Source organism: Oncorhynchus kisutch, linkage group LG16 (genome assembly GCF_002021735.2).
Source record: "Oncorhynchus kisutch isolate 150728-3 linkage group LG16, Okis_V2, whole genome shotgun sequence".
Lineage (NCBI taxonomy): Eukaryota > Metazoa > Chordata > Actinopteri > Salmoniformes > Salmonidae > Oncorhynchus > Oncorhynchus kisutch.
The window spans coordinates 37,244,781-37,266,154 of NC_034189.2; the positions used below are offsets into that span (position 1 = coordinate 37,244,781).

Here is a 21,374-nt window from a genome sequence, read left to right on the forward strand (position 1 = left end):
ATGATCTGTTATTGATGTCAAGTGTTAAATCTATTTCAATCCGTGTAGAAGGGAAGAAGATTGGTTAGACGCAGCATTTTGTGTCAAGAACTGCAACGCTGCTGGGTTTTTCAGGCTAAACAGTTTCCCGTGTCTCAAGAATGCCCCACCACCCAAAGGACAACCAGCCAACTTGACACAACTGTGGGAAGCATTTGAGTCAACATGGGCCTGCATCCCTGTGGAATGCTTTCGGCAGCTTGTAGAGTCCATGCCCTGACGAATTGACGCTGTTCTAAGAGCAAAATGAGGGGGATGCAACCCAATAGGTGTTTTAATGTTTGGTATACTGAGTGTATTTTTAAATATGATAATCTTTGAAATAACAACCACCAAAATAAAAGCCAGACAGTGAGGGAGAATCCTCTAAAATACCCAAATATCATAGCATGGGGCATCATTGATTTTGTTATGTTTGAGTCACTCAGATGGCATAAGCCATGGCAAAAGTTGCAGAATTGCTTGGAATTAGCTTTAAAACCTACATTTTTCTGTCCTTTGACAAAATCTGTAGAATTGCAGGAAAATAGCTTTAAAACAGCCAAATTTGGTCTCCGTGTCCAAGAGGAGTTCCTCAAAAAAAAAAAGTGGTCACAGATGGCGCCATTGGAGACTCGGGGGAGAAATAAATACAAAGATGACGCCACAGAGTGCATCAACAAATCGATCAACAAAAGCAGCTGCAGTGGTTGTACAAATGTACTAAAAGGATTCAGTTACTCAACACATTCTGAACTAGATTAATTTCAGAATTTCACTACAAAGAACGGTTTTCACTAATTTCATATTGGCAATGAAATGGAGTTGCAGCTCTCGTTGTGTGTGTGTACCTGTGAATGTCAGCGATTTTCATTAATATGAATGTCTCTTTCCTGTCCCAGGCTGCTGGTTGATATGGTCCCTCGAGTGCAACAGACAAGGAACTACGAGCGCTTTGAGTGACAGAAGACCACGGAAGGGCAGTGAGGGGGATGGGTTCTAGGTTATATACACTGTAGAAGTACGTCCAGTGTCTGTTCTAGGGTATGTATATCTACGCCCAGTCCCTATCCAGCTCAGCTCCATTCTTCCTGGTAGATCTCTCCAGTCACCATGACAAACCTATTGATTGGTTTAGACCTCAAGGTGCCAGCCCACTGGTGTTTTAGTTAGACCCAAGTGGTCCATTTTGCAGCGTTCCTCCGGTCTCTCTGACTCCGAACCTGATCTGTCCATATGAGTCATTACAAAGTCAAAGAAGACTGAGGTTTCCCTCTATAGCTGCTCCTCTACTGAAGCAGGTGGAAGGACAGAACGTGCGCTGCTGAGTCGTCAGGAAATTGTCACTGCCTCTACAAAGGCACTGCACTGTCTCCACTGATTAGTCTGGTGTTCGTTCATATCTCTATCTCCCCTTGGACAACATGGCTAATTCAAATACGCATTGTAGGATCTCAGTCCTTATGGGATTTCAATGGTTTCTAATAGGCGCTTTCTTTTGATCAGTAACACTGTGTGAGTGTGTCCCAAATGGCACCCTATTCCCTTTATAGGGCACTACTTTTGACCACCCTATTCCCATTATTGGACTACTTTTGACCATGGCCCATAAAACGTGCATCAATTAGGGTGGCATTTAGCACATACACCTATTTCTGTTTGACACCACTGTTCAAAGTAGATGTGTTGCTTTTTTGTAGTCATGATGTAGTAGGGGTGGCAGGTAGCCTAGTGGTTAGAGCGTTGGGCCAGTAACCGAAAGCTTTCTAGATCGAATCCCCAAGGTAAAAATGTTGTTCTGCCCCTGAACAAGGCAGTTAACCCACTGTTCCTAGGCAGTCACTGTCACTGTTCTTTAACAGACTTGCCTAGTTAAATAAAGATAAAATAAAAATAGTAGTTGGTAATGTATAACTTAGGGTACTAGTTGCTACTATTAGTAGCAGTAGGACATGTTTTCTATCCCCCCAAAAATCAGCAGGGAAAATAGATTTCTGAGATGCCCATTGTAGACAGGCTGTAGTATGGAGGACAATAGTACAGCAGTACAGTATGTGCAATAGCAACATGACAGAAGACTCATCTATGGCTTGTGTCCCAAATGGCACCCTATTCCCTACATAGTCACTATGGACCCTGGTCAAAGGTAATACACTATAGGGAATAGGGTGCTATTTGGGACAAAACCTCTATCATTTGATTAGTGAATATGAAAGCACAAATGTCCATGTCGCCAGCTCATGTATGGAATCGGTGTTTGCTTTATTGCTTAAGGGGTGTTGAATAAAAGCTTGTGGCAGACCATCAACAAACAACATGACTGGAGCCAAAGACTCTAGCCAGAGATTACTAATCTGGAATTAAAACAAGCCTTTCTGTGCACTACAGCCAAATCTGTTGGCTAGAACACAACAAGTCATCCCTTTTTAGGCCATTCCCTCTTCTTTAATTCCTTAACAAAATCTGAGGGGGCAAATGTGGTCTTCCTAGCAAGTAAATATAACATTATAATTACGTTTTAAGCTTTCACAATCTGCCACGCTGGATGTAATTGTAGATGTAGGATACACACTACATGACCAAAAGTATGTGGACACCTGCTCGTCGAACAGCTCATTCCAAAATCATGGGCATTAAGATGGAGTCACCCCCCCCCCCTTTCAGCCCCCACTCTTCTGGGAAGCCTTTCTACTAGATGTTGGAACATTGCTGCGGGAACTTGTTTATATTCAGCCAGAAGAGAATTAGTGAGGTCGGGCAATGATGTTGGCCGATTATGCCCGGCTTGCAGTTGGCGTTCCAATTCATCCCAAAGGTGTTCGATACGGTTGAGGTCAGGGCTCTCTGCAGGCCCGTCAAGTTATTCCAGTTATTCTCGACAAAATATTTCTGTATGGACCTCACTTTGTGCACGGGGGTATTGTCATAATGAAACAGGAAAGGGCCTTCCCTAAACTGTTGCCAAAGTTGGAAGCACAGAATCGTCTAGAATGACATTGTATGCTGAACATTTCCCTTCACTGGAACTAAGGGGCCTAGCCCGAACCATGAAAAAACCCCAGACCATTATTCCTCCTCCACCAAAATTTTAAGTTGACACTATGCATTGGGGCAGGTAGCGTTTTCCTGGCATCCGCAGAATCCAGATTCGTCTGTCGGACTGCCAGATGTTAATGCGTCATTCATTACTCCAGAAAACGCGTTTCCACTGCTCCAGAGTCCAATAGCAGCAAGCTTTACACCACTGCAGCCGACGCTTGGCATTGCACATGGTGATCGTAGGCTTGTGTGTGTGGATGTTCTGCCATGGAAGCCCATATCATGAAGCTCCCGACAAACAGTTATTTTGCTGATGTTGCTGCCAAAGGCAGTTCCGAACTCTGGAGTGAGTGTTGCAATCGAGGACAACACTCGGCGGTCCCGTTCTGTGAGCTTGTGTGGCCTACCACTTGTTTCTCCTATACGTTTCCACTTCACAATAACAGCCTTTACAGTTGACCGGGGCAGCTCCAGTAGGGCAGAAGTTTGACGAACTGACTTGTTGGAAAGGTGGCATCCTATGACAGTGCCAAGTTGAAAGATACTGAGCTCTTCAGTAAGGCCATTCTACTGCCAATATTTGTCTATGGAGATTGCATGGCTGTGTGTTCGACTCTATACACCTGTCAGCAATCTGTATGGCTGAAATAGCCGAATCCACTAATTTTGAAGGGGTGTCCACATACATTTGTGTGTGTATATGTGGTTTGCAAAATGAAAATAATCCACATAAATTGTTGTTATATGAATTACATGAATACAAATGTTGACACACTGCACAAGGAGGGTGCTTAAGGGCTCTATTCAATTTGAATCGAGGAAATTGATTGATTGATGTTCCCGGGTTAGAGGAGACTGCATTCATGGTAAACACTGCAGATGTCGGCTCAACAGGAAATGACCTTTAAATCAGTAATGCTTCAGGCTACAGATTGACTAGAACCCTAAAGGAAGACGATTGAAGTCAAGCTGTGTATACCTATTCATTCTTTCTGAATACTGTACCAATGAACGTTGTCAAGAAGACATGAGTTATTATAGTACAAATACATTTTTGTCCATATAGAAAGGGATGTTTGTTTACAGGTGGGACAGGTCATTACGCTCACTCCAAATGGCTTTTCTAGACCAGGATTCAATCCGAGAGGCTTGTTATAGAGCAGTGCACTGGACAGCCGACAATGCACTTTTTTAAAGGTAATTTACACTGAATTTATTTTCACTGCCGTGAATGTGATCTCCACGAACACTGGGGAAATGGCTTTTTTAAAGGGGGCGTTGTCGCATGTCAACTGTGCTGCACTATAACATGCTCTGGATTGAATCCCGGCCTTACTATAATTATTACCAAGACCATTTGTACGGCGCAATGAATTCTTGTATATATTGTAATATAAGTTGACATGTTTACATTGGTATTGCCAATTTAAGCAAAAACTAGATTTGTTAGATAATCGGTTGCGCTGATGTTCTGTGTTAAGAGTGCCTAAGATAAGTCAATATTTGTGTTCACAAAGGAAAGTGTCATTAGATGTACTAAGTTCAGGATTTAGGATGTGTTGAGTTTACTTCGATAATGTAATTGGGCAAGAGTTGCACCACTGTAACCTTTGTTTTCTGTGACGGTTTTCAGTCAAAAAGTATGGATATTACCACAACCCCCTAACTTTATGCCTGTCGTCAAGCAAAACACTTAGGCTGCGTTCCAGGCTGACTATATTACAGAAGCATTCCAGATCTCACTAACCCTAATATTAGTTTACCATGTCATATGATAAATTAATCTGATACTCAACTCTGCAGCCGATGTGACACACAACCATTGGTTGATGCAATGCATGTCTGCAATGTAATCGGCCTGGAACATGACAAGCTCCTTGGAGCCCCATGGCTCTTTGCCCAAAGGCTAGCAGATTGGCGATATTGAGTCGTTTAATCTTACCTTCCAAACGCATTGTATGCAGCTGGCAATACGCTTGTCACTCGTGGACCACTTCATACCTAAAACATTCTCCATTCAGGCCGCAATGTTGTCAATTTCCTCAACTATATTTAATGGTGAGAAGGCAACAAAAATGCCTAGGAATGGTAGTCCCCAATGTTGCGTATCGTTTTCAGCCAATCAGGTTGCAGCAGTCTGTTTACCCCTGGCTGAATGCAGGGAGCAACATCATGAAGTAGAATTAGCCACTCAGGCTAGCAGATTTTATAATGCAATTTAAACAGTTACTTTAGACAACTGCCTTTGTATTGGGAGATGTTTAAACTCTTTTATAGAATATGGAAAATAGATTGCCATGTTGGCAGTTTGATTTTGTTTTGTAGTTTGATTTTGTAACTTAAAATGAACAAATACAATTACATTTAATAAAGAGAAATTCAAAAAACAAAAGCAAAGTATCCAGTTTCAGTTGAACAACATCCTTTTGCAATAGCATGATTGTGGAAAATGGTGTTTCATAAAGAAAGTATGCATATTTTCCCCACTTTCTCACCATTAATTATATTTAAGGAGGAAATGGATAACTTCAGCCTGAATAGAGAATGTTTTAGGTACAAACTGATCCATGGGGGATACGCAGTTTCTCTGGACCCCAGTAAGGTTATTATTATATATATATTTTTTTCAAGGTCTGACCTACTGGGCACAAACATCAATTTGATGTAATTTCATTGAAATTACGTGGAAACAATGTTGATTCAACGTAATTTCATTGAAATTACGTGGAAACAATGTTGATTCAACCAGTGTGTGCCCAGTGGGGAGGCACTATTTCAGTTACATTACTGAAGCCCAAGAAACAAACACCTAGTACATATGGAAATTAAAAATGTTTCTGAATGACTTTTAGGAGGGTTACATAAAAAATAGTTCGATGTCAGGCACATGGTCCCTCAGCGCTCGTGGGCCCCCTCGTGTGGGGTGTCTGGCTGCATACAACGCATTTGGACTATGAAATGATTCAATATCACCATTTGCTTAGCCTTTGGGCTACTTGGCTCGCTGGTCTCAGACACCAATCAAAGACAGTGAGGTATCAAAGGATATCATTTAATAGTAGATGGAAATGTCATCCTTTCCAAGCCACATTTTCACTGCACAGAAACAAAGCCTTACAGAATGTGCCCCCAGGTCAATGGTTAAGTAAACTGCTCAGAACATTGCAGATAGAAATTTAATGAATAGAGTTGTGTAAATTTACAAGATGGAAAATCATATCTGCTCTACAAAATGCATATATTAATATTGTACAACATTGCATACCTGAACAGACCACACAATTCTGGAAACTAAGTTTTACTTGCAGGGAACTGCTCTTGTGAATGCTGTTTGTCTAGCATAGTTGGTAATACATTCACATAAATGATTCAGTGTTTGTGGTGCCTATGCTGCATGTTCTCATTTATTGGCCAATAAGAAACAACCGTTTCCAATTGGAGAAAACAAATGTTTTTCTTTGCATGACTTGCATGAACACGACCTAGGAATATGTTTTTAAGGTACTGCAAAATAGTTAATTTGAGCTCCTACACAAATTAAGGTTGGATTCATTGCTAATCGACGAAGTTCAGCTATATAGTATACTTGAAGTGTAAAGATAATTTCCCATTGGGCCGACATGCAGCAGCGTTTACCGTGAATGCAGTCTCCGCTAACACGGCTAAAGCAGCGATTGCCTTTAAAATGTCACAGGCTACAATGTGGAACTTCAGCGCTACGGATTGTATCTAACCCTCAAACGATTGTAAACTCTGCACAATGTGGTTGTGGTCAGTTTTTGATAGCAGCAGTTAAGATTTGCTTAAGCTTTACACAATGTACATTTCTATAGAACACACATGACAGACCCATTTGTCACAGAAAAAGGTTTATTGAAAAATAAAGTTATATCCCACTTATTCGTCAAACTGAAAACAAAATGCTTTTTTTTTTGTACAGTCGTAATTTAGTCCCAGAACAATCGTTGCTTTAGCTTTTCCATGATAGCTTAAAACAAGGTTGAGATTGGGGGAAAAAAGTCAATGAATATGTAGGAAGGCAAATGCAGATTTGACAACGGAGACATTTCGATGTTGGGTTAAAGAGACTGAAGGAACTCTTCTCATGTCCATAACACATCTTCCTTTCAGCTATCATTTTAGGACAAACCAATTTCAAATAGACAATTATAGAGGCTATTTATATTGGTTCTCAAGATCCCTCATAAATAACCAATGAAAGGAAAGAAAGTTGACAACATACTCTGTCTGACTAATACAAGTATAACAAGGCCATTGCCACAGATGCTTTCATATGCTGTATTTTACCCCACTACAAGCCTTCGGTAAACATGTCCACAACAGCATTAAGACATTTGTTTTAACCATCAAAGTCCAACACATACAATTACTGTTTACCTTTACAGTTAATGTTATAAGAAACACTATCCTTCTAGCAAACTATGTGAACTCAACTAACAATTTTCTCTGCCACTAGGTCCGGTAGATCTATTGGGCAGGTACGATAAGCGGAGTCTAGTAATAACCATCAAAAGGCACGTCATGTACTTTTTATTAACGGTAGCTTGGCTGCAGATCGTATACACAAACTTAATAAAAACTGATCTGGACGGGAAAAATAACAAGTCATAAAATGTAAGTGACCATCTAAAAGACAACGTATCTATATTTACACATGTGCAAATGGTTTGCATTAAGATCTGAAAATAAAAACGTCACGAGGTTCTTGCTGGCATTTACAATAACAAATCAAGTGTGCGTTGCTTTTGTCCCAATATCATCATCACCCCGAAAGCACAGTGATGAGAGGAGCGACATCTGTCACTACTGTCCAGTCCAACACATTTCATCAGTGTCTTTGTGGACGGAAATGACACCCTATTCCCTATATAGTGTATTACTTTTGACCAGTTTCTAATTTTTTTTTTTTTTGCTGCCAAGTTTCCAAAGCATTTGGATATTATCTTTGTAATTCCTCATTCTCTCTCATCACTGTTGCTGGAGGGTGGAGTCAGATTGGACAAACAACTCCCGTCTCATCCATCCACTTGAATGTACACGTTATATTATTTTTCGATAAATACAATTAGCCTCTGTAAAAAGAACTTTTCTATAAATAAAAAAACAATTCAGCAAACATCTTTATACAAAATAAATAAAACATTAAAACCCATATGAAGAATATACAGTATTAGTAATATATTTTGTTAAAGTAGTGCATTATTTCCATTCACAACAAGGACTACTAATTCAAACTTTTATTGTCGCTTAAAGAATAAAAACTTGGCAGGCAAATTAGGATCCTAAACGATCTCCAAATGAAGGAAACAAGTGAACTAAAGTTGCAGGTGTGTTCTGTCAAAAGCTATTACTTAAAGTTATTTCTATGGATGTACTGTATGTGATCTTTCGGTCTAGTGTACACAAATACTTATCTAGAATACAAATATTCTTGATCAATATTTTTCAGATAAATCTATTGTGGTCAAGGCAATGGGCATGTGTGATACCGGTGATTGAGCTGATGTTTGATCTGCCTGGGTGACCATTCCCACTACAGCACCACAACATATCTATGTCACACAGACTCCCATCAAGTAGCTATTGCATGTGACTGATCTGATAATCAATTTCAATCAAATGTTTCAAGAAATTAATTAAAAATTATGATTTTCATTGGCTACTGGCAATTATTTTGCTCACACCTCTTCTCCCCAGCACATCCCAACTGGTCAGTCAGGCGTCTGTGGCAGTGAATGTGTCTAGTCTGCACATTGGGAACATGAGGGCCAATCTACCATGCAGGGATACAGAGGAGCTATGGTGTACTGTGTGTATGTGAGCTGTCGTTGGGAATGACCACAAGGGACAATTCCTCAGGATTAAAAGTGATTTGTGATTTGGAACATCAACATATCTACATCTGACCACTCCCGTCTAGACGCGACTATGGGGAGTGGTACAGTTACAGTGTAAAACTGGTCGGCTTCTTCCACACTAGCATTCTTTTTGGTGAAGTTTCCCTTAGGTACAGATCTAGGATTAGCTTCCACTCCACCCAATCGTGACCTTAACCATAAATAAGGGAAAATAAAAACTGACCATAGATCAGGATCCATTGGAGTATACCATTCAGAATACATGCCCTGTGCATTGTTTCATCCTAAGTAGTATGCTAGTGTAGACATTGAGCCTTATTGCCTGGGACGGCCCCTTATGGGTCTCCAGTGCAAACCGACATAGCTAAGAGTTCAAAGGGGACAGGGGCAGAAAGGAAAGGAAAGCATGCCGAGTGTGGCGACACCAGCTCGTTGGTCCCGCGACTACAAGCTTGGAGAGAGAGAGTACCACCCACTGCCACACAGCCTAGGGGCAGTAGGGAGCTCTGTTGCCATGCGCTCCGCCTCAAATATACAGCGACTCTCATTGATTCAAGTAATTCAGGCTGATGCTCAATGTCTCTTTTCTGTACCCTCCTGCCCCGTGCCTTACTGGAAACTGTTTCATTGACATTCCTAGTTCCCAGAATATGTATATAGCCCACTGGCCTCTCTCTGTCCACCGTTTGAATTTCCAGTTTTCTGCTGATTCTGTGTGTCTGACAAGCTGCCTTAAAAAGGTCAAAGTTCAGGTGATTAAAAACAGACATAAATAATACAAATGTCTCATGGTTGTCTAGTTCCCAGGCGGCTCTTCCTCCCTCCAGAGGACTGGCTGTGGGAGGAGTTAGGCTGCAGGTGTGGAGCTAGGGGGAGGAGTCAAGCCGTCTGAGTGGTCAGAGCTAGAGGTCCCCAACCCCCCATTTCCCTGCAGCGCTCTGGAAGGGTACGGGGTCCAATCCACTCTAGTTCGATCCTCTCCACACACCCAGACAGACAGGGGCTATAGGCAGCCTTTGCACAGCGCCACCTGGCCCTTCATGTAGTCCCGGCAGGGGCAGACGCGTTTGAGGGAGGGGTGGGCGCCGGCACAGCTGAACAGCAGCAGGTCCGACTGGAAGACGCAGTGGTGACGTGCGTCGCTGTACGCAGGCACCACAGTGTCGCCCGACGACTCCACCGTCTGGCAGTCCATGCCGAACCTGAGACAGAAAATGGTAAATACTTTATTGTCCACACAGGGAAATGAATTATGCTGCTGGGAGTACATAAGACACAATACACAGAACAAAGACACACAAGTAAAAATGTATCTGTCATTAAACATCTGGGATATCAGTCTGGACAGACAGATTGAGCATCACTGTGTCTGCTACGATGCACTGCAGCTCAAAGAGAAAATTCCTTTACTTGATCCCCATTTCTTTATTTTTATATTGAACCTTTATTTAACTAGGCAAGTCAGTTAAGAACAAATTCTTATTTACATTGACGGCCTACCCCGGCCAAACCCGAACGACTGGGTCAATTGTGCGCCACCCTATGGGACTCCCAATCACATCCGGATGTGATACAGTCTGGATACAGCCATTACATTGAGTCCTGACGTCTCAATAACCACTCGCTGCTGACACTGACGACTGAGTTTAATTTGAAATTGCTTAAGTTGACATTTGACAACGGCAATAAATGATGTTTCCCTCAGATCTGTCATTTTTTCTCTGAAACTTTATAAACGGAATAGCTTGTGTGTGACCTCTAGTGACGCAAATTCAGCACAGCAGCGGACAGGTATTGAATATAAATGTATGCTATACTGCCACCTGTTGGGTAGAAAGCAAAATGCATGTTAAGGTGTACTATATGTGCACACACTAACCGGGCCAGGTCCTTGTCCTTGTTGAGGTGCTGGAAGAAGGAGGGCTCGCAGATGAGCTGCTCCTCCTGACACACCTTCTTACAGGAGCACCCCGGCTCAGCCAGCTTCACCTGCAGAGCACTGAGGGGAGGCCACATCACCTGGCCATGGCAGAAATCCTAGAGAGAAAAGGAGAGACAGGGAGTAAAGGGTGAATGGGGGTGGGCGAGAGAAAGGGAAGGGAAAGAGAGCGAGAGAGGCAGGGAGAGAGAACACTGGAGAGTTATAGGAAAGTAATTTCACATTCAGTATTGAATAGTCAAAATACAAGAATGAAACATGGAACAGTTCATAAAAAAATGGCAACAGCACATATCCATCGATAGGACAGACGGCACACTACTGACAGCTTGTTTGTTCACAGTGTGTAAAGTGAAATTTCTCCTGAGACATATTTCCCCAGGGCTGGCATAGGACCCTTTTGGCAAATGACAAGTGCGCATAGGGACGGTCTCTTCATTCAGACAGGCTCAATCAAATGTATTTTATAAAGCCCTTTTTACATCAGCAGTTCTCACAAAGTGCGGCAGGACAGATGCAGAGGGAGGGAGACACCGAGAGAGCAACGGGCACAGAGCCAAGTGTGTCATGACTCAAACTCTAAAACGCTGCAAAAAAAAGACACAGTCAGAACCCAATCTGTCCACAGTCGATGAAGAGAAAAGCAGCTGCATGCTGTCAACAGCAGCTACAAAGTCAACACCAAGATAAGAACCTCATAGAAAGATGATATACCCTACAAGACAGAAATATTATATGCAAGGGCATGACAAATAGAGGAGAGGCCAGTTGGGCTCTAACCTGAAACAGGAATGGCGGTCCTTTTTTCAGTGAAAATGCACTGTAAAATACTTCAGAGGCTCTGATACCCTTTTCACACTAAGATACTTTCTTTCAATATTGTCCATTTTAGTAAGGCTCAGGCCGTTAAAAGGGAGCCAAGCTGGCCTGTTAACATATCTGGGCCTGTAATCAAGAAGCGTCTCGGAGTAGGAATACTGATCTAGGATCAGGTCACCCCTCTTATTTATGACGACGTAAAACATCAAACTGATCCTAGCACTCCCTACTACTTTGTTAATATGGGCCTTGGCGCCAGTCTGCCGAAGCAAATCAGAGAGGCATAGTTAGCTAGCCTTTCCCTGCCTAAACCATGATAGAAAGAAGCCGTGTGTAACAAAACTATGCTGATCTTGTTCCCGATCTGCACTTACTGGAAAGCGTGGCAAAAAAAATGACAGTTGGGGTCGGCACAATTGTGTGCAAAGGCTCTGACTGCTGTACCGGAGAATGGAGAGGACAGTTATAGCGAGGTCGTACCTGATTCTCAATGAAAGCGTTGACTCTTTGCAGCATCCCCTCACAGGTGAACTCATAGGGCAGGTAGGGCTCAATCTGAGGATAGAAAACACAGAGTCAGGCTAGAGTTGGACATAAGCACTTATACGCTGTAGAATGTTGGTCAGCTTGCTTAGAGTACACATGCATGTGTCTGCTTCAGATGTGCCTATAGTGGGACAGGTACTGTAGTGAGTCAGTGAGAAAAGAAAGGGAGAGAGAGATCGAGAGAGAGCACAAGTGTGTGTACAGTATGTGTGTGTACAGTATGTGTGTGTACAGTATGTGTGCGCACGCGCGTCAGAACTCTCCAACCCTGGCCGAGGCCTTCTAGACGGACACACTCCTGAAATATATATATACACACAACCAACTACCTACAAGTAGTGCCGAGGATATCAGCGAGAACTCCACACACTATAGTCATTACGTTCTGTAGTCAACAGAGCAAAACTCAATGAGACAAACTACTGAGCTGCATCCTTGTTTCATCGAAACAACTTCAGATAAGGTGCTGTGAAACTCTCTAATTGGTGAATAAACCTTTGTGATTGGTGGAAAAACATTCTACGCTCTCGGCCGTAGAGAGAGGAGACAGAGGGTGCATGGTAAATGCCACCCTATTCCCTACATGATGCACTACTTTTGACCAGAACCAGGACCCTGGGTCAAAAGTAGTGCACTATAAAGGGAACAGGGTGCCATCCAGAGAGAAAATTAAGCTGAGGGCTGTTGGTCTGGACACCATATGAGACACAGAAACCATGAGACTTCTCTAATGAACATACCCATTGTTCGGGCACCCCTGCAGAATAACACGAGGTCAGTGTTCCCAATGGCACCGCATTCCCTAATCCTTACATAACGCACTACTTTTGATCAGAGCCCATAGAGGAGTGCACTATATAGGGAATAGGGTGCCATTGGGGACACAGCCACGAGGTCTGCTTGCCCCTGGACTTAAATATGCACGGGACCAGTGAGGGGAGAGAGAAAGAAAAGCTCTCACTTTGCTATTCTCAATTCATCTCTCTGTGAATTACTCTTATTCTTCTATTCGGGCCCCCTTGGAATTTGTGATCATGCTCTCTGCTTCCCTGACTGGTACAATCGTTTGTGTATCTGAGGCTTTAGGAAATGAGACTGGGAGATTTTTCATTTCAGACTGTGAATAGAAAGGAGAGAATGCGAGCAGGGAAACATGTATTATGCTTGTGTGTGTGTGTGTTTGTTTTAAGGGTACCTTCTGACTGAGGATTGAGCGGATGGCTCTCTCCACCTCTGCAGGGTTGTCGATGTTCACCGTCCACACGTGGGGCTGGCCAATATACACCTCAGCATATGGGTGCTGGGAGGTCAACTGCATGAGAACACAGTTTTATTGAATTTCTTCAACTGATATAAAAATATTTTTGACAAGATATATAGTGCTATGTTTTATTATTTATTCACATTTATATTTGAGTCATTTAGCAGGTTTGGCAGATGCTCTTATCCAGAGATGATTGTGCACTATCAATCATCGACCTCAGACAATACTGAAGTCACATTGGCTGAATAAGCTCGTCAGCTAATAAATAGACAGTCCCTTGGCAGGCTAAAAACATGATCAAACACACGACACAGTAGTTCACTTCAATAGGAGAGCCACATCACAGAAGAAGAACTATCGCGCACACACGCTCAACAAACTAGACCCTATCCTTCAACAAACACCAGACTGACTTATTACGGAGGACCTGTCATGAATAAAAGAAAGGAGAGGTAGCAGCACAGAAGGGAATAGAGGACTAGGTTGTCTCTCTCCCTCACACACACACACACGCTTTGACTGGGGTCCCTGGGCAGAGTGGCGCCTCTCACCTCTCTCAGGGTGGGCTTGCCCTTGAAGAAGTCTGTGTTCTTGCTGCTCTTGGGAGGGGTGAACTTGGGGTTGAGGAAGGCACAGCCATTGGCTATGGCCTCTAGGGGGGCGGGGCCTTCGTAGGGGAAGGACAGGCCGACAAACAGCTGTGGAGAAAAATAGCATTACATTTACATTGACATTTAGCAGATGCTATTGTGCAGAGCAACTTACAATCAATGCATTCAACTAAGTTAAGTAGGAAACAACAACTACATAGCACAGTTATTGCAAGACCCCATCAGCAGAATCAGTGCCAGGATGAAAAAAACTATTGCAGGTGTGAGTGCGAGAAATATTTTCCTCTTCTGAGAAATAAGAGGAGACACCTCTTACTTCCTGGAATTCCCACAGCCGTGTCTGTTTGTTTCCTCTGCACCAGTAGCAGACAGCTTTTATTGTTTTTTAACCATCCCTAAGTGTTCTGCTATAAAACTGGGCCGTAAAAGAGGGCTTCTCCTGTCTTGCTTTTGTGTGGTCTGTATGTGTGTCGGCCCAAGGAGGGGCTAACGAGGAGTTCACACACATGGTAGAATGAAAATGTGCACACAGAGACAAACAATGACCAAAGGAGGAAGTAAGGGGTGTGGGTGTTGTTAGGGTTCGTCTCTGGATATGAGACTCACAGGTTTGAAACCCCTGACCTGTTTTTACTTGGGGAAAAAACATGCATGCCAGGGATAAAATGTTAATGACTGAATTAGTGAGTGGTGAATATGATTTATTTAAATCTAAATAAAATAAATATATATATAAATATATACAGTGCCTTGCGAAAATATTCGGCCCCCTTGAACTTTGCGACCTTTTGCCACATTTCAGGCTTCAAACATAAAGATATAAAACTGTATTTTTTTGTGAAGAATCAACAACAAGTGGGACACAATCATGAAGTGGAACGACATTTATTGGATATTTCAAACTTTTTTAACAAATCAAAAACTGAAAAATTGGGCGTGCGAATACTCGCAAGGCACTGTATATATAAATATATATATATAAATATATAAATATATATATATAAATATATAAATATATATATAAATATAAATAAATAAATAAATAAATATATATATATAGTAGCAATAAAGATCTGTATTAAAAAAGCGGAATATTGGCATAGCCAGACTCTGTAAATAAGTGTGTTTTATGTACTTAACATTGAAGCCACCTCGTTCACGCACTACTCGGCACTGATACAAGTACAGCAGCTACAGCACTTGTATTACTCGCACTTCTCGTGAAAAAAAGCGCTCATCGCACAAATAAGGTCCTGTCATTGGAAAGAAGAGGCCATGCCAATCACCCCAACAAAGACTCCACACACACACACACACAGAGGATAATAGAAAACCCATTGAGCTGGATGACCAAAGCAAATATCTGAGAGGCTCTTCTAACATGCTGGAACCAGAGGTGACTAGCCCGTGAAGCGTGCCACAATAATGTGTTTGTCTGAGGCCCCATTAGTAAAAAGAGAGCCATTGGAGCTGGGGTTGTTATAGCGGAGGGCCGGCGACGGCCACAATGGTTGGTCTGTGAGTCGGCGAGGGCCAGATCCCACCGGGTCAGTGCCGGCCCTGCCTGGAGAGACAGAGGGTCTCTTCAGTTTGGCCCACTGTTGGCAACACTGCTGTACATGGACTCTCCCATACCATTCCTTTCTCTTCAGCCTATACCCATATCATCCTTCTCCTCAGCCACTGTACCGCACTACTCTCCTTAAGAGCTACTGGGTGTGCAGGGTTTTGTTCCAGCCCTGCAGTAACAACATCTAATTAATCTAATCATGGTCCAGAGTGAAATCCTTATCATGATTATTTAAAAATCAGGTGTGTTAGTGACGAGCTGGAGCAAAAGCCCGCAGTCCCAGGAGAGTAGCTCCCCAGAACCGGAGTTGGAGAACCCCAATATAAACACTGAACAGCAGTGGGACAGACAGTAGATAGGATTGACTGCAGCTTTCAGCGTTTTGTCAACAGGTGGCAGCAGAGGCTGACTGGTGGTGCTTCCTCCCAGGCAAGACTGCAGCCCAGTGAGCCCACAGGCCTGACAAACAGCTATTTATAGAGCAAACTCCTCTCAGACAGTGTAGTGTAGCATAGCACAGCATAGAATTGCACAGCATACAAAAGCATAGCGTAGCATATGCTAAATGGAAATTGTGAGAAGGAATCTATCTATATAGGGGGTGGTGAGAAGTTGAGAGGCAACCAGGCTAGTTGTAAGTGCTTCAGATATCACTTAGAAACAGGTAGCTAGCGATGTGAAAGGGAAAAGTAGTAAATACCTTCAATGAAATACAGTACTTGAACAACTTCAGAAGAAGAATGTGGTCATATGCCAGTATAAAGAAGGCCGAGACCTAGGAGAGAAAAGCCAGTGATCCAGCACTAAATACTGCAGACTAATGTGTCACATTGGACTGTTATTTCCACAGAAGGGCCCTTTTGCAATAGCATGGATCTGGAGTGAAGTTTCCCCTAATAACAGAATAGATGCTTGCAAGCATGTTACTGTACTGTGCTGTGCACTGGACAAATAAACTCTGATTTGATTTTGTTCTAGGGTCAGCTTACCCTCCCTGAATCTTAACCATAACCATTAGTGGGGAAAATGCTCAACTGACCCAAGATCAGAGTGTAGGGGCAACGTCACCCTACTCCAGACCAATGCTTCATCTTGGACTGTTATTTCAATAGAAGAGCCCTTTGGCATAGCATGACAGAGGAAATGAGATGAACCCGTTCGACTGGTCTGAGGGATAGGCTGGCTATGCAAACAACCCATGGTTAAACCTCATACCACACAGGGAAGATGCAAATTGCATGTAGAGCGGGAAGAAAATAATTGTAGCCTACTGTACCTCATTCTAGGTACAAAATTCTGTCTCTCAAGTCATAAAGAGATAATTAGGACCTTAGATCCAATGAAAGCGGGAACAACATGGGCCTCGTCTTCAATACGGTTGTAAACGCAAGTTAGTGTACGTTTCAGGAGAATGAGTATTTAATTAGAATCCCCATTAGCTACAGCCAAAGCATTCAAATCAAATGAAATGTTATTGGTCACATACACGTGTTTAGCATATGTTAATGTGAGTGTAGCGAAATGCTTGTCTTAGTACCAATGCCATATAATATTATACTAGGGCAGTATAATGCTGGTTCATTGCCAACTCAATACAGTGCCTTCCACCCCTGCCCTGTTTTATACCGTATCTATGTATTCCATTGCCAAAAATCTCGTGGGAGCAATTAACACAGGCAATCTGTTAGGAAGGTAAATGCTTTATTCATAAAGTGGAGCAGGGAGGAAAGCGTGGCTGGAAAACACCTTGCCTCTTTCTTCTTCTTGTTATCCCAACAACACAATGCTGCTGCTAAACAGATCTGGATTTATGGTGATTCATTAGCGCTCCCTCCGGGCTTCCAAACACCAGGTTAATGAGAAGATCTTGAAGATCTCCTCCCCTCTCTTTCTCTCCCTCCAAAGATCTCCTCCACGCTCTCTCCCTCTCCTTCCAAAGATCTCCTCCACGCTCTCTCCCTCTCCTTCCAAAGATCTCCTCCACGCTCTCTCCCTCTCCTTCCAAAGATCTCTGATCACTCTCTTTTCAAGCCTGAATCTTGCTATAGTTTGATTTCCGGATTTTCCACAGTTTCTCCCGACAGGCTTGCACATAATCACAGCCTCTTTTCAGACTATTTAGGACCGGTATAGCCTGGCCCCAGATCTATTTGAGTGCACCAGCATATGAGTGGGCTATACAGAACAAACAGACCAGTTGTGTGGCTTGAAAACAGGCAGTGTGGTTGGAGCTTCAGAGGGTCGTTGGGCTATACAGCACAAACAGACCTGGGACAATTTGTGTGGCTAGAAAACAGGCAGTGTGGTTGGAGGTGCTTCAGAAGAAGTGAACCTTGAGCAGTTGCATTGTGTCACGAGCAGTGGCAGGCCTGGGCATGACATGAATGGAGGCCCTGCTGAGGCACTCTGGGTGAGATCACTATGACTAATGAAGTGCTGAGAGATCCTGACACTCGCCTTGACACTTTGAGCGACGTCATTATGGCAGTGACATCATACACCATCTACTCACTGCGATGCATAGTGAAGTCACGGGGGGTGTCGCACTCCCAACAAACAGAGTGTCTGTATGAACGTCTTAGAACACTTATTGTTGATGTTGTGTACATGCTGTTGATTGACAAACCAACTTTCCATCGGGGATAAATAAAGTATTTATCATCTTATCAGGAACCAAGGCTTTTTTTAATGAGGAATCACATCACTCTTAGCAATGATTTGGTACCTATGCCCCCGAGTCCTACAGTGTGGCAAGTGTGGTTCCTCTCTCTAGGGCAGGATTCTTCAACTCTGGTGTATGTGTGTTTATTGAATATATATGTGTGTGTGTGTGTGTGCAAGCTCTCACCCGGTGTGTTTGTTTGCATGCGTGTTGCTCTCACCTTGGTCTCCCTGAGGAGGAACTGCAGGTCACGGCCGCTCAGGATGCCGTAGTTTCTCACGTAGCTGGGCAAGTGCACAGTGCTGGTACCGTGCACGGTGGCATGCACCTCCGTGTAGGTGTGGATGATGTCAAGGTAGGTCTTCTTGTTCTGAAACACACAGTAAGTGGTGGTTACCAGTCAGTGAGACCCTACTACTGTACATTTTGTAGTTCACACTGTGTTTTGTACACAGTACATAACCTGGCCTCATTATAGAGCTCTACGTTGATGTTGAGATTCTCAAAACAGGGTTAAAGGAAACAAAGTATTATATTGTTATTGTATCTGGAACTCTGCCTCTAATCTGCAATGTACTCTTAAAAGTGGATGACACACAGACAACATGAAAACAATGTCTGGTAACACTTAACTTAAATGCTGACAGGCAATGCATTATGATGTGGTTATAACGCATTATAAGACTTGCATGGTCCCTTATGTCTTATTACCGTCTCCTTAAAATGATTTGGATTAAATAACAGCCATAACCTATTATGAGGCCTACTATAAGACATCATAAAGGTTCGTACAAGCTTATAACAATTGGAAAAGACTAGACTATTATAGCTGAGACTAACAAGGAAATTATGTCAGGCAAGGAGCTCATTGCTGATAAAGAGATGGCTCCTCGCTGGAGTAAACTGACTCAAAACACTTTCCAGCAAAACAAACGGAGAGAGTACTGTTGGATCAACATGATCTCTTTCGCAAACAAAAGGGAGATAAGCAGAGCTCTGCGTCCCTATTCCCTATAAAGTGCACTCCTTTTGACTAGGGCGCATAGGGCTCTGGTCAAAAGTAGCGCACTATGCAGTAGGGAAAAGGGGACACAAAAATAAGTTTCAGGGAGAATGACGACGGAAACTAGTATCCACTGAGAGATGAAAGATGACTCATGCCTTCATTTCCGTCTCATTATCAACTGTAATCATGGATATTCATTGGGTTGGTGGCAATTTACAGTTTTAAAAAAATACATCAAATCAAATAAGAGATTTGTTCATACGATTTGAGAAATCTTGATTATAACACTTTAGGTAGGTCTAATGTTTGCAACAATTTCCTGAGCTGTCACACCTAAATACTTTGAATGCAGAACATTCCTAAACTAGTCCATAAAATTGGCTAGTACTCATCAGGCATATTTTTCACTGCACTGCTCATAGAAAGAAAAATGCAATAGTGAAGGATAGGATTCAGGCAACAGCAGACAGCGGGAGGGGATAACCAGTTTGACATCCTCCCCGGAGAAACCCCTAATGGTAGGCTGCGGCAGGGCTGCCGTTTAAACTGAAGCAAGGAACAAGAGACTGGAACAGCTGCTTTCCTCTCACCCACGCACGTACATCCTTCCAAGCAGCCCCCAGGTGTGCTCAGGTAGTGGCAAACTGCGCTGGCACCACACATTAGCAAGTCATTTCCAACCCGACAGGATCTGATCATTTAACAAAAAAATCAGTTTAGAATACGTGTGGACCAGATCTTGCCCTGCAAGTCAGCAATTATTTTAGACTTATCTGGCAGTGAACATGCATTTTTGGTTGTAGGCCCTTCTAATATAATTTACTTGTGTACAGTTTAATATTTTAAACTAAAGGCAGGTTTATAGCCTGTTTGACCAGGAAGCCTACAATTCAAATAGGCTACGGAAGGATGGAGTCTCCTGCATTCCCACTTCCTTTCCAACAATTGCGATTTAAGAGAACATGTCGGCCTACTGTCCAGAGAGTTAATTAAAGATGCATAATTGAAGAGAGAAGTTCTCCTGATATTTCTTATACCATGCCTTACACAATCAATAAATTGGTAGCCTTTCAACATATGGCTACAATATTTTCTGTCTATAGGCATAGGCTATCACACACACACACGCTCACAACATGAGCAGATTAACTTAGTCTTTAATAAAGAAACATTTTGACCATCAGAAAGAATGTGTCGGTAACTCTGCATTATAGTCTAACCTATTTTGAGCGAAAGCGCTGAAGCTAGGGTACGCTGACAAATAGCTTATCACTCGAGTCAATTAATATTAGTTAGCAAACTTAAAGAAAAGAAAATAACAAAATAGCCAACTAAATAGGAGCCCACATTTTTTTTATGTTTATCGCTCAGGTCTTAAAAATATGGGTAACCCCTTTTTCCTCTGTATCCATAATGTGCATAAATTAGGTTTTTACTCCCTGTACTCACTTTCATTCAGCTTCACATCAGCAAAAAACAACTCCATGTTTCAGAAACTCACTCTATATAGCCTGTGGGGCGGCAGGTACCCTAGTGGTTAGAGTGTTGGGCCAGTAACCGAAAGGTTGCTTGCTCGAATGCCAGAGCTGACAAGGTAAAAATCTGACGTTCTGCCCCTGAGCAAGGCAGTTAACCCACTGTTCCCCGGGTGCCGCAGACGGGGTAGCACCCCGCACCCTTGATTCAGAGGGGTTGGGTTAAATGCGGAAGACACATTTTAGTTGAAGGCATTCAACCCTTTCCCTATAAGGCTAATCACTATTTTCCGCTGCGTCCTTCTCCTCTCCCACAACAGTAGCTTATTTTTCCCGCAGTGGCTCGTTTTCATGAAGCGAAAATGCGGTTTTGATACAAAATTATATTCTGACATATTTGGTTTGATGAAAGGGGACACACAGGGATCTGAGGTTTAACTACAACATTCTGGATCCCAGGTCGGATCAAGGGTAATCGGGTCAGGTAGATCCGTGAAGACCTCTAGCACAGAGTAGTAGCTATGTCTCCAGCATCCTTTGACCTTT

The 21,374-nt window shown here is 42.8% G+C and overlaps 2 protein-coding genes across 3 annotated transcripts in view; one reads left to right on the forward strand and one right to left on the reverse strand.

Moving 5' to 3' along the window:
* Positions 1 to 7,906, forward strand: part of LOC109906660 (transmembrane protein 163-like) — a 49,025-nt gene extending 41,119 nt beyond the window's left edge. The window contains exon 8 of the mRNA XM_020504484.2: positions 921 to 7,906. Coding sequence (XP_020360073.1) covers positions 921 to 981 — 61 coding nt within the window. The 3' untranslated portion in view covers positions 982 to 7,906. The remainder of the gene's footprint in view (positions 1 to 920) is intronic.
* The window catches only part of LOC109906649 (alpha-1,6-mannosylglycoprotein 6-beta-N-acetylglucosaminyltransferase A-like), a 128,339-nt gene continuing 112,530 nt past the window's right edge, over positions 5,566 to 21,374 (reverse strand). For both annotated transcript variants that reach the window (XM_031792321.1, XM_020504468.2), the window contains exons 12-17: positions 18,568 to 18,717; positions 14,056 to 14,202; positions 13,436 to 13,552; positions 12,175 to 12,249; positions 10,816 to 10,973; positions 5,566 to 10,138 (exon numbers count right to left, since the gene is read on the reverse strand). In XM_031792321.1, coding sequence (XP_031648181.1) covers positions 9,940 to 10,138; positions 10,816 to 10,973; positions 12,175 to 12,249; positions 13,436 to 13,552; positions 14,056 to 14,202; positions 18,568 to 18,717 — 846 coding nt within the window. In that variant the 3' untranslated portion in view covers positions 5,566 to 9,939. The remainder of the gene's footprint in view (positions 10,139 to 10,815; positions 10,974 to 12,174; positions 12,250 to 13,435; positions 13,553 to 14,055; positions 14,203 to 18,567; positions 18,718 to 21,374) is intronic.